Source organism: Artemia franciscana, chromosome 11 (assembly GCF_032884065.1).
Source record: "Artemia franciscana chromosome 11, ASM3288406v1, whole genome shotgun sequence".
Lineage (NCBI taxonomy): Eukaryota > Metazoa > Arthropoda > Branchiopoda > Anostraca > Artemiidae > Artemia > Artemia franciscana.
In genome coordinates this window covers 36,217,105-36,230,919 of record NC_088873.1, presented here as the reverse complement: position 1 = coordinate 36,230,919, position 13,815 = coordinate 36,217,105, and the positions used below count along the sequence as shown (strand labels likewise).

General features: G+C 35.9%; 1 protein-coding gene across 7 annotated transcripts in view; it reads left to right on the top strand.

Annotated features, from left to right (window-relative positions):
• LOC136033152 (uncharacterized) overlaps window positions 1–13,815 on the top strand; it is a 137,276-nt gene that overhangs the window by 106,935 nt on the left and 16,526 nt on the right. For all 7 annotated transcript variants that reach the window (XM_065713806.1, XM_065713808.1, XM_065713807.1 and 4 more), the window contains 2 exons: window positions 3,078–3,285; window positions 5,960–6,139. In XM_065713806.1, the coding sequence (XP_065569878.1) occupies window positions 3,078–3,285; window positions 5,960–6,139 (388 nt within the window). The remainder of the gene's footprint in view (window positions 1–3,077; window positions 3,286–5,959; window positions 6,140–13,815) is intronic.

The following is a 13,815-nucleotide window of genomic DNA, read 5'->3' as shown; positions in this document are numbered from 1 at the left end:
CGTTCGAGTATACCTAAAATGGGTTCAGGGGCCAAAAAGGTGTATATTTTTGTGTCCTTGGTACTTTCAAGGAAATTAGAGCTTTGTGGGAATGGGTAAATACTGAAGCTATGAATATATTAGGGTGGAGGAGGAGCGTACGCAGCTCAGTTGGCCTCAAGTAGCCTGTTGCTGCAATAATTTGCTAGTAGCGTGTTGCCGTTATTAGTTTTATGGATAATTTTGTACCTAATCTATATATATAAAAATAAGTTGTCTGTCTGTGGATGGATGGATGGATGTGTCAGGTGACGTCACCTGAAAAAACTGGATTAGGTGACGTCAAAACTGAAAAAACTAAAAAAAGGCAAAAACTACAAAAAAAACTAAAAACTAATAAAAAAAATAAAAAAGCTAAAAAACTAAAAAAACTATAAAGGTAAAAACCAATAAAAAACTAAAAAAAAACTGAAAAAACTAAAAAAAGGCAAAAACTACAAAAAAAAACTAAAAACTAATAAAAAAAGTAAAAAAGCTAAAAAACTAAAAAAACTAAAAAAACTAAAAAAAGGTAAAAAACTAAAAAAAATAAAAAATAAAAAAAACTAAAAAAAGGAAAAAACTGAAAAATAAGCTAAAATAAAGGTAAAAACCAATAAAAAACTAAAAAAAAAAGGAAAAAACTAATAAATGACGACACTCAAAGAGAAAGCGACCAGGACAAAAGGAATGTTAAAAAAGCTAAAAAACTAAAAAACTAAAAAAAGGTAAAAAACTAAAAAAACTAAAAACTAAAAAAAAACTAAAAAAGGTAAAAACTAAAAGAACTAAAAAAGAAAAAAATAAATGACGACACTCAAAGAGAAAGCGACCAGGACAAAAGGAATGTTCGATTAGCAATCAACAAAGCACCGGGACACAGGGAGTATAAATGACGACCAGGACACAAGTAAAAAAAAAAAATTAACAAAACTAAAAAGAAGGTAAAAACTACAAAAAAACTAAAAAGAAAAAAAAAACTAAAAACTAATAAAAAAACTAAAAAATCTAAAAATCTAAATAAACTAAAAAAGAAAAAAAAAGGAAAAAAATAAAGGAGAAAAACAAAACTAAAAAACGAATGTATATACAGACCGGTACACCGGGATACAAATGACGACCGGGACACAGGGAACATAAATAACGACCGGGACACAGGGACACAACTACAACGGGGACACCGGGGGAAACAGGGGGATATAAATGACGACCGGGACAAAAAAACTAAAAAGAAATAAAAACTAAAAACTAATAAAAAAAACTAAAAAATCTAAAAATCTAAATAAGCTAAAAAAGAAAAAAAAAGGAAAAAAATAAAGGAGAAAAACAAAACTAAAAAACGAATGTATATACAGACCGGGACACCGGGATACAAATGATGACCGGGACCCGGGACACAGGGAATATAAATGACGACCGGGACACAGGGACACAACTACAACGGGGACACCGGGGGAAACAGGGGGATAACCTGACAATCTATTTATATGCAAAGACAATGGGACAGCAAAGAATGTTGTATATTCGCAAGTTTTACGTAGTTAAAACCATATATATATATATATCTATATTCACAGGTGGGACATAGGGACACAACTACAATGGCGCGTAACTATTATGGCGCGTAACGACTTACGCGCGCGGGGGGGCTTGGGGGGGGCGCGAAGCGCCCCCACCAACTAGGTGTTGGGGTGGCGCGAAGCGCCACCCCAACAGCTAGTATAATATAAGATAATATTTATTTTCAAAAAGGTTATCACAAGCTATAATAGAGTCGAATTCGCTTCGCATGTCCAAAAAGAAAAAGCAAAACAAAGAAATAACTAATACAACAGAACAAAAGTAGAAGAAATGCCAATCAAGCATATAAATGGTCAAGAAAAAATTTAACGCAAATGAAAAAGAAAAAAGTTCCAAGCACAAGAAATAAAATGAACTTTACGTAATTAAGGGCAAAAACAAAAACAGAAAGGGTGGTGGATAAAACAAAATCACAGGCTAAAAGAAAAACATTGCTGAATTTGCATTCTAAGTCAAATACTATAAAATAACAAAAAAAACGCTCTTAAAATCAAGTCAAATAAGCTGTTAAAATATAATATTTACAATTAATGAAAGGATTGTGCCGAAGACAAGGTCAAAAGTGAAATAGAAGGGGGGGGGTTGTTTATTTAAAATTTCAACTATGTGAGGAATGAACGTTCCTCTATATCTTTTAGTGGAAACTCTTATTGGGGCAAGAAGGGGGATTTTTCTTGAAACAAAACGTGGGGGCGAGTACGGGGGGGGAGTAATGATCACTAGAGAAAAGAAAAGTAGTACGAGGGTTATGCAAGGCATTGTGGGCAAAACGCAAGGAAATTTGTGCTCTCCTTTTCTTAAGGGTGACTAGATTTGCTCTCCGAAGAAGGGAAATGTAAGGCACTTTACCCTCATTGAAGACAATTCTTAGGCACCTTTTTTGAACTGTCTCTATTCTGTCCGACAGTTCATTGGAGATGCCAGGACGCCAAACAGGACAAGCGTATTCGAGGGTGGGATGTACAAAAGAGAGAAAGATCCTCAAAAAATGTGATTTAGGACATTTAAATGTCCTAATCACAAGGAGAGAAAGTGCAGTATTTGTACGTTTTAAGAAATCATTAACGTGGCAATCCCATTTTAAGTCGCTTGAGATGGTAACACCCAGTAATTTCATAGTATTAACAGACATTTCGGGGGGGGGGGATAGGACAGGAGAAAGAAAGGGGAGTTTTTAGAAAACTAATTGCTAAAATTGTTGACTTTAAAGGGTTGACTCTTATATCGTCTGATAACAGCTTCATCTGATATTGACTCCAAGATGTACATTGGGTTACTTTTTTAATTTTTGAAACATGATTCTAAGACAGTTAAATCGTCAACGAATTTCCATCTATTCGGGAAATCGACATCAAGACTGTTTATCTTGGTAAGAAATAAAATTGGGCCTAAGAGGATTCCCTGGGGTACACCATTATAAATTGGGAGGGGATCAGAGTATACATTCAGGTATTTGACGACTTACTACCTCTTTTTAGGTCATTTTTCGATGACTACAGTTGGTGCTAGTCTTTTAATTGATTCAGATTCTCCAGACTCGTCTTTAGTCACTACTTCTCCTACAAGTGGATCGATGGAATGGGACTCACCAGTTCATGGCTGGTCATCTGTCTCTGCGAAGAAACATTACGAAGCGACTATTTTTGAAATTGAAACACTGCCTTCTACTACTAAGTCAAATCCTCAGTAAGTTTTTTTTTTACCAATAAGGAATACTATGGTAGATGGATAGATTTATTCACACGAAAGCCCAATTGGGCGATGGTGACATACACAAAACAAGCGAAAAAATGCAGCAACAAAACATAAACTGAAAAGACATTAAAACTGATTATTTAAGAAAATCATCACGATACCTCATACCTACCCAGAAAAACTTTCCAATATTATTTATATTTAAGTAACACACACTTCTCAAAATGTTCAAAATCTATATCCCCCCCCCCCCCCCGACCTCCCTACCGAAAATCATCACGATACCTCATACCTACCCAGAAAAACTTTCCAATATTATTTATATTTAAGTAATACACACTTCTCAAAATGTTCAAAATCTATATCCCCCCCCCCCCCCCGACCTCACTACCAAGTATTTCCAAGTGCAACTCCCTCAATTCCCTACATTCCCCTGAAAAATGATGCAAAGACTCATCCATCTCTCCACATAGTGCAGATTCCTTCCTATAAGTGTTTATTTTAGTCTCGCTTCATTCAACTAATGTAAAAGGAAAAAGTGCTATATGACACGTTTTATAAGCTTAAGTTTATGGCATAATCCCGAAACTGATTCAAGTTTTTTTCGTTTGATCCTACCATTTATTCCCGTCTTTTTTTATTCTCAAAATATTTGAATGTTTCTGTTTTTCCAGATTGTATTATATCTTTTAAAGCTTTTGAGAACGAAATGCCTTTAACACCATTGCTCGATTAAAAAGTAAAGAAAAAATTGATATATTCATATATAAATAAATAAAAAGAAAAAACAAATCGTACCAATAACTGCTTCTTGATTTCAGTAGAAAAACCAAGATGACTCTTTCAGGTTTTTCTCTTTTCTGCACCATTTGTGTTTTGTACCTTGATGTCTTTTGAGTTATTCGAGTTAACTTGCTCCCTTTGTTTTTGGTTTCAATTCTCATGCTTTGAGGAAACCTTTGAAGTGAGACTCTATGAATATTACCTTTTTCAGTGAAAAAAAAAATATGTTCACCTCCCAATACACAAAATAAAACACGAAGATTTTTACGCAGTAGAATTTCACAAGTGTATATTTCGATAAAAAAAGAAATTAAAAAAAAGTACTAGCGATCCAGTGGGAGTTATTCGAAATTATTTTGTCAATGCTCTATATCGACTTACAAAGATTTGGCCCTCAAATTTAAGCTTCCTAACTATTTTATAACACAAAGAAAAAGAATATGCCTAGTTTCAGAATATTTTAGGCTGAATCCAAAGAAACTTGGGCCTTTGGTTGAAATTTAATTAAAATTATTTATTAACTGAAAGTGCTACACTGTTATTTTTGTTCAAGGTTCACCTCTTTATAAATTTTGTTATTTTAGTGTTTAGTTCAAAAGAGTGCATGAATGCGACTGTTTCCTGAAAGTTTTAACAATGACGAGTCTTAATAATAAGAAACAGAGACTCCGAAATCTGAATCTTTTTCTTTGAAAATTTGTTCACCTTTTGTTTGAGAAGGTACTCTCTGTTGGGATGGTTTCACCTTCGTTTTTATGCTGTGTAACATAACGTCTTTTGGTTCCGGGCTACCAATTTAGTTTATTTCTTTGTAGTTTTAGTTTACGTGCGTAAACCCTATGAATTGTAACTCTACAATCATAGCTTTTTTTGATGATTTTTTTTTCTTCATCTCCTTAAAACGTCGGCGTAGCCGATCACTAAAAAATTAGCTAAACTGATCGAACTAAAAAAAAAGGGTTAGGGGGGGGGATTTAGTCAGAATAATTTCTGAGCAATCAGAACATGTATAGACGATAGAAATCAAAATAAAAAATATAAAAAAAACGTATATATGAAGACATGATTCCAAGTCTGCGATGGACGAAGTTCCAGGCTGGCAACCCTAACAAGCGAAGCAGGTGGAGAGCAGTAGCTTAAACTAAGCAAGCTGACTTTTGTGGTTTATAAATGATTTTTATGCCACATTTCGTTATTTAGGGTAAAATTCTCTCAATAATTTGGGAAGAAATAAATGACATGAGGCGCTAACTGACGCCAAAAAAACACTAGTGCAGTATGCGTTCTTGTAGCTGCTGGTACTCTTGTAACGAAGAGCTAAACTAATCGAACTAAAAGGCTAAACTAATCGACAAAAAAAAACCAGCTAAACTAATCGAGCTAAAAAAAAAGGGGGGGGGGGAATTCAATCAGAATAATTTCTAAGCAATCAGAATATGGAGAAACGATAGAAATCAAAATAAAAAATAACAAGAAAAACGGACATGTGAAGACATGATGACAAGCCTGTGAGGAACAAAGCTCCAGCCTGGCAACCCTAACGAGCGAAGTAGGTGGAGAGAAGTAACTTAAACTAACCAAGCTGACTCTTGTAGGTTTAAAAATGATGTTTATGCCTCATTTCGTTAGTTAGGGTGAAATTTTGTTAATAATTTGGAAAGAAATAAATGACGTGAGGCGCTAACTGACGCTAAAAAAAAAAACGCTGCTGCAACATTCGTTCTTGCAGCGGCTGGTACTCTTGTTACTAATTTTAAATTAATAATTTACTTCCTTCTGCAATTATTGTATTATGAGCGAGTCAAACAAATTTCCTTATAAGTAATTGAGACCCGCGAACTTATTAAACTAGTCTTTGTAGTCTATTTCTTTGTTCTGCTAGTACCGGTGAAGAAACTGACAATTCCTGGGAATGGGATAACGATGGTCTTGAGCCAAAATGTGTCGAATTGGAAGAGACTCTTGTACCGAGTCAAGTTAGTATAGAAATTGATGCTGTTGATAGTGAATGTGGGTCAAGAAGTCGATCTTCAACGAAGTCACCGTCACCTATTACTGTCAGGTAGTCTTCTTTTTTCTCGATTTATTCTTTGCTTAATCTTTTTTTTATTAACTTGAGATTTTCATAAAGTAAAAGGGGGTGTATCTAAGAATTCTGTTGGAGGTGATTTTTTGGACATAAGGAATTAGGGTGTTTGGGCCAATTTTAGGAATAATCTCCTCCCCTCTTCATTTATTGTGTAGGCTATGCGCTAAGTTTTTCAACTTTTCTTCACACCTACGCTGGGGAGTCTGGAGATGCTTCATATGCGTCTCTCAACCTCTTTGGGAAAATTCGAAAATTTTTACGAAAGAAAACATCTCAAAATCCTTCTGCGGTATGTTTGGACCTCTGTTTACCTATTTATTGCTTTGTTTCAGGTTTTTTGTATGTTTGTTTTTTAGTAATTTTGAAGTGAATTTAGCGTTTACTGTTTTCTGTTGTATGGGAAATGATGCCATCTTTAGTGCAAAAAAATAGTTTCGAAAAATCAAACAGCTCGTGGTAACGAACTGTAAGTAAGGACCGACCCGGCTAAATAGTAACTGAAACACTAAAAACGGAATTTTGATACCAATAGATATACCAAAAGTATCGGATATCTTTTGCTGATTTTGAATTTATAAGTTTCATTAAGTTTAGTCTTACACATCAATAGTTACGAGCTTGAGAAAATTTGTCTTATTTTAAAAAAAGGGCAAACACCCCCTAAAAGTTGGTGTGAAAAGTGATGTGAAAATCGCACCATCAGATTCAGCGTATCAGAGAACCCTACTGTAGAGGTTTCAAGCTTCTATCTGTAAAAATATGGAATTTTGTATTTTTGCCAGAAGAAAGATCACGGATGCGTATTTATTTTTTTTTTTTTCATGGGTGATCGTAGCGACCCAGTGGCCTTAAAATGTTGCAAGAGGGCTCACTCGAACAGAAATGAAAAGTTCTAGCTCCCTTTATAAGTAACCAAAAAATTGGAGGGCAACTAGGCCACTTCCCAGGCTGATTTTTTCCCTTATGTCACCGGATCAAAATTTTAAAATAGCCATTTTGTTCAGCAAAGTCAAAAAATCTAATAACTATGTCTTTGAGGACGATCTAATCCCCCACAGTCCTTGGGGGAAGGGCTGCAAGTTATGAAGTTTGCCCATTGTTTACATATAGTATAGGTTATTGTGAAGTATACAGACGTCTCCGGGGGGATTTTTTCTGGTGAGGGGGAATTGAAGGGAGGGGGTTACTTCGGGGGATTTTCCCATGGGGGAAGAGAATTTTGCATGAAGTAGGCACCGGATTTCCAAGCCTTATTTAAAAAACGATTGAAAATTAAATAAAAAAAAGTTTTTTCAACCGAAAGTAAGAAGTAACATTAAAACTTAAAACGAAAAGGAACTATTCCGTATAATAGGGAAATGGCCCCTCGTCAATACCTCGCTCTTCACGCTAAATTTATTTTGGTACTTCCAAATAGCTATTTGTTCTAATTAAGCGCCCTTTGTGATTCAGGGGTCATTTTTAAAGAATTGGAACCAAATTAGAACTTTAGCATAGAGAGCGAGGTATTGACGAGGGGGTGAAGCCCCGATTATACGAATAGTTTCTGTCCGTTTTAAGTTTTAATGTTGCTCTTTACTTTCAGTTGTAACAACTTTTTTTTATCTAATAGTAGACAGAACAGAGCCTGGTCTAGCCTTTTTCCCCTTGTGATTTTGTAAATGAATTTTTTTTTTATTATTATCAAGGATTATTTGCGCAATAGATTAGACAAAAAGAGAAAAATCCTACATGGTTACATCAGAAAAATATGTGTTTTGATACCTGTCAATATAATGTCAAAAAGAAATTTGTTATTGTAGTCGGATGTCAATATTAGTTTCAGATTAAAACAAATTATGTGCAAATAAATCACATGGCGCAGAATGTGTCCTGATTCCAGACTGTTGAAAACCTGACTGGGCATTTCAAATGGGGAAATAAGATGGTACTTGTCTATTATATAAAACACACTCGAGAAGTGAAGTTTGGTTAATGCTAATAAAAAAATATGATGAAAATAGAATACTTTATTAGCAAAATTTTGAAAACTACAACTTGGAAATACGCTCCCAGAACGCAGAAATGTCCTCAAGAATCGCGTTAAATTTGAACTCGGCCTTTTGGCTTTACTACTGCCAGCCACATGCACTCTACCAAGTATGAATGTAAATGAGGGTGGGATGTAACTCGGTTCCTCCACTTTGCGGAACCCCACATTCTCTCTACTCTTTGGGTAGAGGCGCCGGTTTCTGGGTCAACAAAAGTATTTTTGTGGTTCTCTTTCAAATGAGTGAAAACTGCTTTTTCCAGCTCAGATGTGCTGTAGCCCTTCCAAGAATCTGAAATGGTTCTTGATTCTGGCTCTATGTTAGGCTTAATTTGTTGGATTAAAGTTTCTTCTCCTCGGTCGGGGACCTTCAGTAAAAACCTTTCCCGATTTCCCGGCACACTCCACCAAACTATTGTAGTAAGATTCTTCCTGTATTATTTTTCCTTTTTGTAAACAAGGATTCATCTACTTCCATTATATGACCAGTTCCTCCAATTTCCCACAGTTTTTCTGTTGCACAGAAAACACGCACACTTCACATTAATTTGAACATCCATGGTGAGACACTATGGTCTATCACTAGTGAAAGCAAACAAACCGGTGGCTTCAAGAATCGTGTTAATAATGAACTAAAATGAACTAGGTCAAGGGGTTCATCTACTTCCATTATATGACCAGTTCCTCCAATTTCCCACAGTTTTTCTGATATCTTCATCATATTTTATTGTCCCAAAATTCAATTCTCGAGTGTGTTTTATATAATAGACAAGTACCAATAACATTTAAAATCGTATATACGTAAATTCAAATATACCCAAAGGATCGGTCGAGAATTATCCCTTAGAAAACTATGACAGCAAATTAAAATCTCAAAATACAACGGAAATGGGGTCTAAGTTTGGCTTTTAATTGTACAAACCCCTCCACCCTCCTGCTCTAGTAGTTTTTGTAAAGAACCGATTTATAATTTGGTAAGTTTTTGGTGTCCTATGATTCAATCTCATATTCTTTGATCTCTATTCCTTATTTTTTATTATTGATAACTTTATTATTTTTCTTCATTTCTTTGCTATTTATTTTTATCCGCCTTTCTTTTTATTTTTATAGCCAGTGCTGCTTCAACTTTGCCGCTCTTTTCTGGAGTGTCATTTTGTAAAAGCTGTTCCTGGCACGTGTTTAAAAGTGTGCCGTGACACGTGGTTACATGGATTTAAATGGACACCTTCGAAATTTTATCAACCTTATCTTTGGAGCTATGAACCTGAGAAAGGATAATCAATCAATCAATCAATATTTATTGATTCCAATTAAAAATATACAGAAACAATAATATGCCCCAACAGAGAGCAGAGCTCGTAAGGCTGGGGCAGTAAAAATGCATAGAAAAAAAACACAACGTCTCGTCATACTAATAATTAAAAAAAAAAACATACAAGGTAGGAGATGACAGAGGAGGCCACCCAGTGCGAGAACGCCACAGCAAAATACATACTAAAATCTATTATTAATCAATCCCGACGTCCAGGCAAAGAACTATTTTTGAAATATGTTTTTTCAAAGAAAATGGACTCGTGAAAACTTCGGGACATTTCTACTAAGTTAAGTTTATTTACAACATGAGGAATCTGGTATCTGATTGAGAATCTAGCTCTTTCGGATTTGATTGGCGGAGAGGCCGTTATTATACTTAATAATAATCAAGAATAATAATGGCCTTTGATAACTATCAATGATATCTGTCACTATCATGATAACTATCACTTTTTGTTTCTTTTTCATTGCTGGATAAAACCTCAGGGATTCTTTGAGTATCTATCAGTAAACTAAGTATGTGTTGGTCAAGGCTGTCGAAAATTTCCGACTACCTTGACCGCCTCGTGACTTTTGAACGTGAGGAATGATAATAATCAGTATTTTCCCTGGATTTATGAAATCGATGGAAAACTCTACCCTTTACTAATCAGTTGGTTTGGTAGACTCAGTGTTTGTATAATTGAAATGTAACCAAGATGACTTGTTCATGTGCGTTAAGTTATTTAAAATACTACTACTACTACTACTACTAATAACTCACTGCAGCACCAAGCCGCCTGAGGCCAACACAGCTACGCACGCTCCTCCTCCAACCTAATCTATTTAAAGCCTCCCTCTTTACACCCTCCCAGGAAGTTCCCATTCCTTTAAATTTTTATTTATGACATCCTCTCAACCCAGACAAGGACGACCTGCTTTCCGTGTAGCCCCAGACGGTTGGCCAAAAAGAACAATCTTCGGTAATCTGTCATCCTTCATCCGTAGAACGTGGCCTAGCCATCTCAACCTTTCTTTCATTATAGCCCCAGAAAGCGGGATTGAACCACACTTTTCGTACAACCTACTGTTTGAAATACGGTCAGTCAGCCGGGTACCCAGAACAATCCGTAGGCAATTTCTCTGGAAAACATCTAGTAAATTTTCATCTGCTTTTCGGAGTGTCCATGCTTCAGAGCCATATTTGACCACTGTCATCACTGTAGCTTCCAATATTCTAATCTTGGTTTGTAGGCTTATCTTTCTATTCTTCCAAACCTTTTTTAACTGTGAAAAAACACCCTGAGCTTTAGCTATTCTACTTTTAACATCTTCACTGCTCCCACCATCTTTACTAATAATACTACCAAGGTAACTGAAGCTCCCAACCTGATCAATATTTTCGTTACCTAAGGTCACCTGTTCATCTTCACTTATTCCTAACCTTAGTGACTTAGTCTTCTTAACATTAATTTTCAAGCCTATTTTAGCACCCTGAACTCGTAAAACCTCTAAAAATTCATTCATTTTGCTCACACTTTCATCTAATATGCTTAAATCATCAGCATAATCTAAGTCCAGGAGCGTTCTTCCTCCCCATTTGATTCCATGGTCTCCAATTGCCTTTCCTGTGCTCCTTAAGACGAAGTCCATCAAAATGATCCATATAAAGGGGGATAGAACACAACCCTGCTTAACTCCTGATTTAATACAAAACCAGTTGCTAACCTCATTTCCTACCTTAACCGCAGCAGTATTATTCTCGTACATAGCGCAAATCACTTTAATGTATTTTTCTGGTATACCATATAACGATAAGACCTTTGTTAACGCTGTTCTATCAACAGAATCGAAAGCTTGCTCATAATCGATAAAACTAAGGACCAAAGGTGTTTGACAACGAAGGGACTTCTCAATTATTAACCTAAGAGTGAAAACATGGTCGACACATCCTCTACCTTTTCTAAAACCGCATTGTTCTTCCCTTAAAACTTTGTCTACAGCATGTCTCAGTCTAAAAAGTATCATATTACTCAGTAATTTGCTACCTACAGAGACCAGACTAATGCCTCGATACTTCCGACATTCACTCTTGTCACCTTTCTTATACAGTGGTTTAATTAAGGTTTTCCTAAAATCATTGGGTACTTCCCCTTTTTCAAAAATCATGTTCATAATCTTCAGTAGCTTATTCCTAACCTCAGAGCCACCATATTTAAGGAACTCATTAATCATACTATCAGCACCTGGGGCCTTATTATTTTTTAATCCTTCTAGTACTGTCGCTAATTCTTCCTCACTAAACAAATCTTCCTTCACATCCAAGGTATCACAAACTTTTTCATTTTCATCTATATCTTTTCCTGCAACTGTATCTCGGTTTAGCACATTCTCAAAATGTTCCACCCATCTTTCTTTAACTTTTTCCTTATCACTAATTGTGACCCCATTTCTATCTTTAACTGGGACTAGTCCGGATCGGCTACTCCCTTTCAATTTATTAACATGCCAGTATAATATTTTACTATTATGCCGTCTAGCCGCATCTTCCAGATCCTCAGCAATTTTATCCATCGCCTCCATTTCACATCTCCTTAGTTCATATTTTAATGCTTTCTCCACTTTCTTTACATTCCTTTTGTTTTCATACGACCTATCGCTCAGATAATTCTTATACAAACCCCTTCTACTCTCTATTAAACCTAAAGCTTTTTCACTAATATTCCTAGTTACTGTCTTAGCACTCTTCCCTAGGACACCATCAGCAACTTCACAAATTGTTTTTCTGAAATTATTCCATCCATCTTCCACATTGTCAAATTTTAAACTCTCAAGTTTAGTACTCAACTGTCCCTTACAATAACATAATCAATAAGGTTTGCTGTCTTACCATCACGTTAATACCATGTCAACTTATAGGCCATTTTGTGACCAAACACCGTATTGGTTATAACTAGGTTGTTATACCTACAAAATTGCAAAAGCCTATAGCCATTACTGTTTTCTTTTCCTACACCAAAATTACCTAGGCTAGGATACCATCTATCCCTATTTCTACCAACCTGGGCATTAAAATCTCCTAGCAAAAACACCATATTTTTACCTGGTACCCTGTCTATTTGCTCCTGTAACTGTAAGTAAAATTCATCTGAGTCACTAGTATCTCCATCAGTTGGTTCAATGGGGGCATATACTACTATAACTGATACCCTAAACTTTTTAGTCATAAAATGAGCAATTAGTATTCTATTATTAATACCTTCGCAGCCTAAACAAGACTTAGCAGCTTCCTTATTCATCATGAGCCCTACTCCCTGTCTATGTACCCCATCCTTCCTTCCTGAGTAAACAAATTCTATGTCACCTAATTTCATGCTTCCTACCCCTGGGATATGAGTTTCTGAAACTCCTAATAAATCCAGTTCAAACCGTCTGAATTCGTCAGTCAAAATGTCGATGCGATAGTCATTTTTTAACGTCGTAACATTCCAAGTTCCAATTTTCATGTTCTTTAAATCTTTGAAATTATTTTGGCCTCAAGAAAAGCAGTGATCCCGGATACCAGTGCAGGATGGGGACCAACATATCTTCTCAAGTCTACACCGAAGCGCTTAAGCCGGCTTAGAACCGGACAGCAAGAAGTCCCTGGGACCTCCAGTAAGTTGGAGGCTTTGTGCAATCCTGGGCCCATCTTGGTCACAACATGGTTTTCAGCACTTGGCGATGCTCTTCTATCAACAAGAGTCGAAATCCTGCACAGACAGTCCCAAGCCTATTACCTCCGACTCATTATATATTCATGCCTACAAATATTATGCTACTACATAGGTCTACTAAATAGCCAGTAAGGGGGTAACTCACAGCCTGGGTGCCTAAATTAGGTTAGAATGCAATCAAAAATGATTTAAGTTGTTTGGTGATTTCTTTGGAGGTAGGCAAAGAAGGATCATGTCAATAAAATTGGTATAAATCCTCATATTCAAGGGCGTATCCGGGATTTTCCGAGGGGAGGGTATTTTTGTCGGGAAGGGTTTACGAATCAAAAATTAACAATACGCATCATAAATTTTTTTATATGTAATTTTGTTATTTTTTACAAGTCGGAAAGAAAAATCAGGGGGTCCAAATCCGGTATCCCCCCCCCCTGGATACGGCTTTGCCCATATTATTACTTCGTTTTTGTATGAGACAAATAGTGAACTTCTGTAATTGTTTTTACCTTTTTTTACTATCACGTTTGTTGTATCTCTCCCTCTTGTGTTTTTGCCCAACTAGGATAACGCTATCAGATACTTCTCAACTAGGGTAATATCACCATATACTGAAC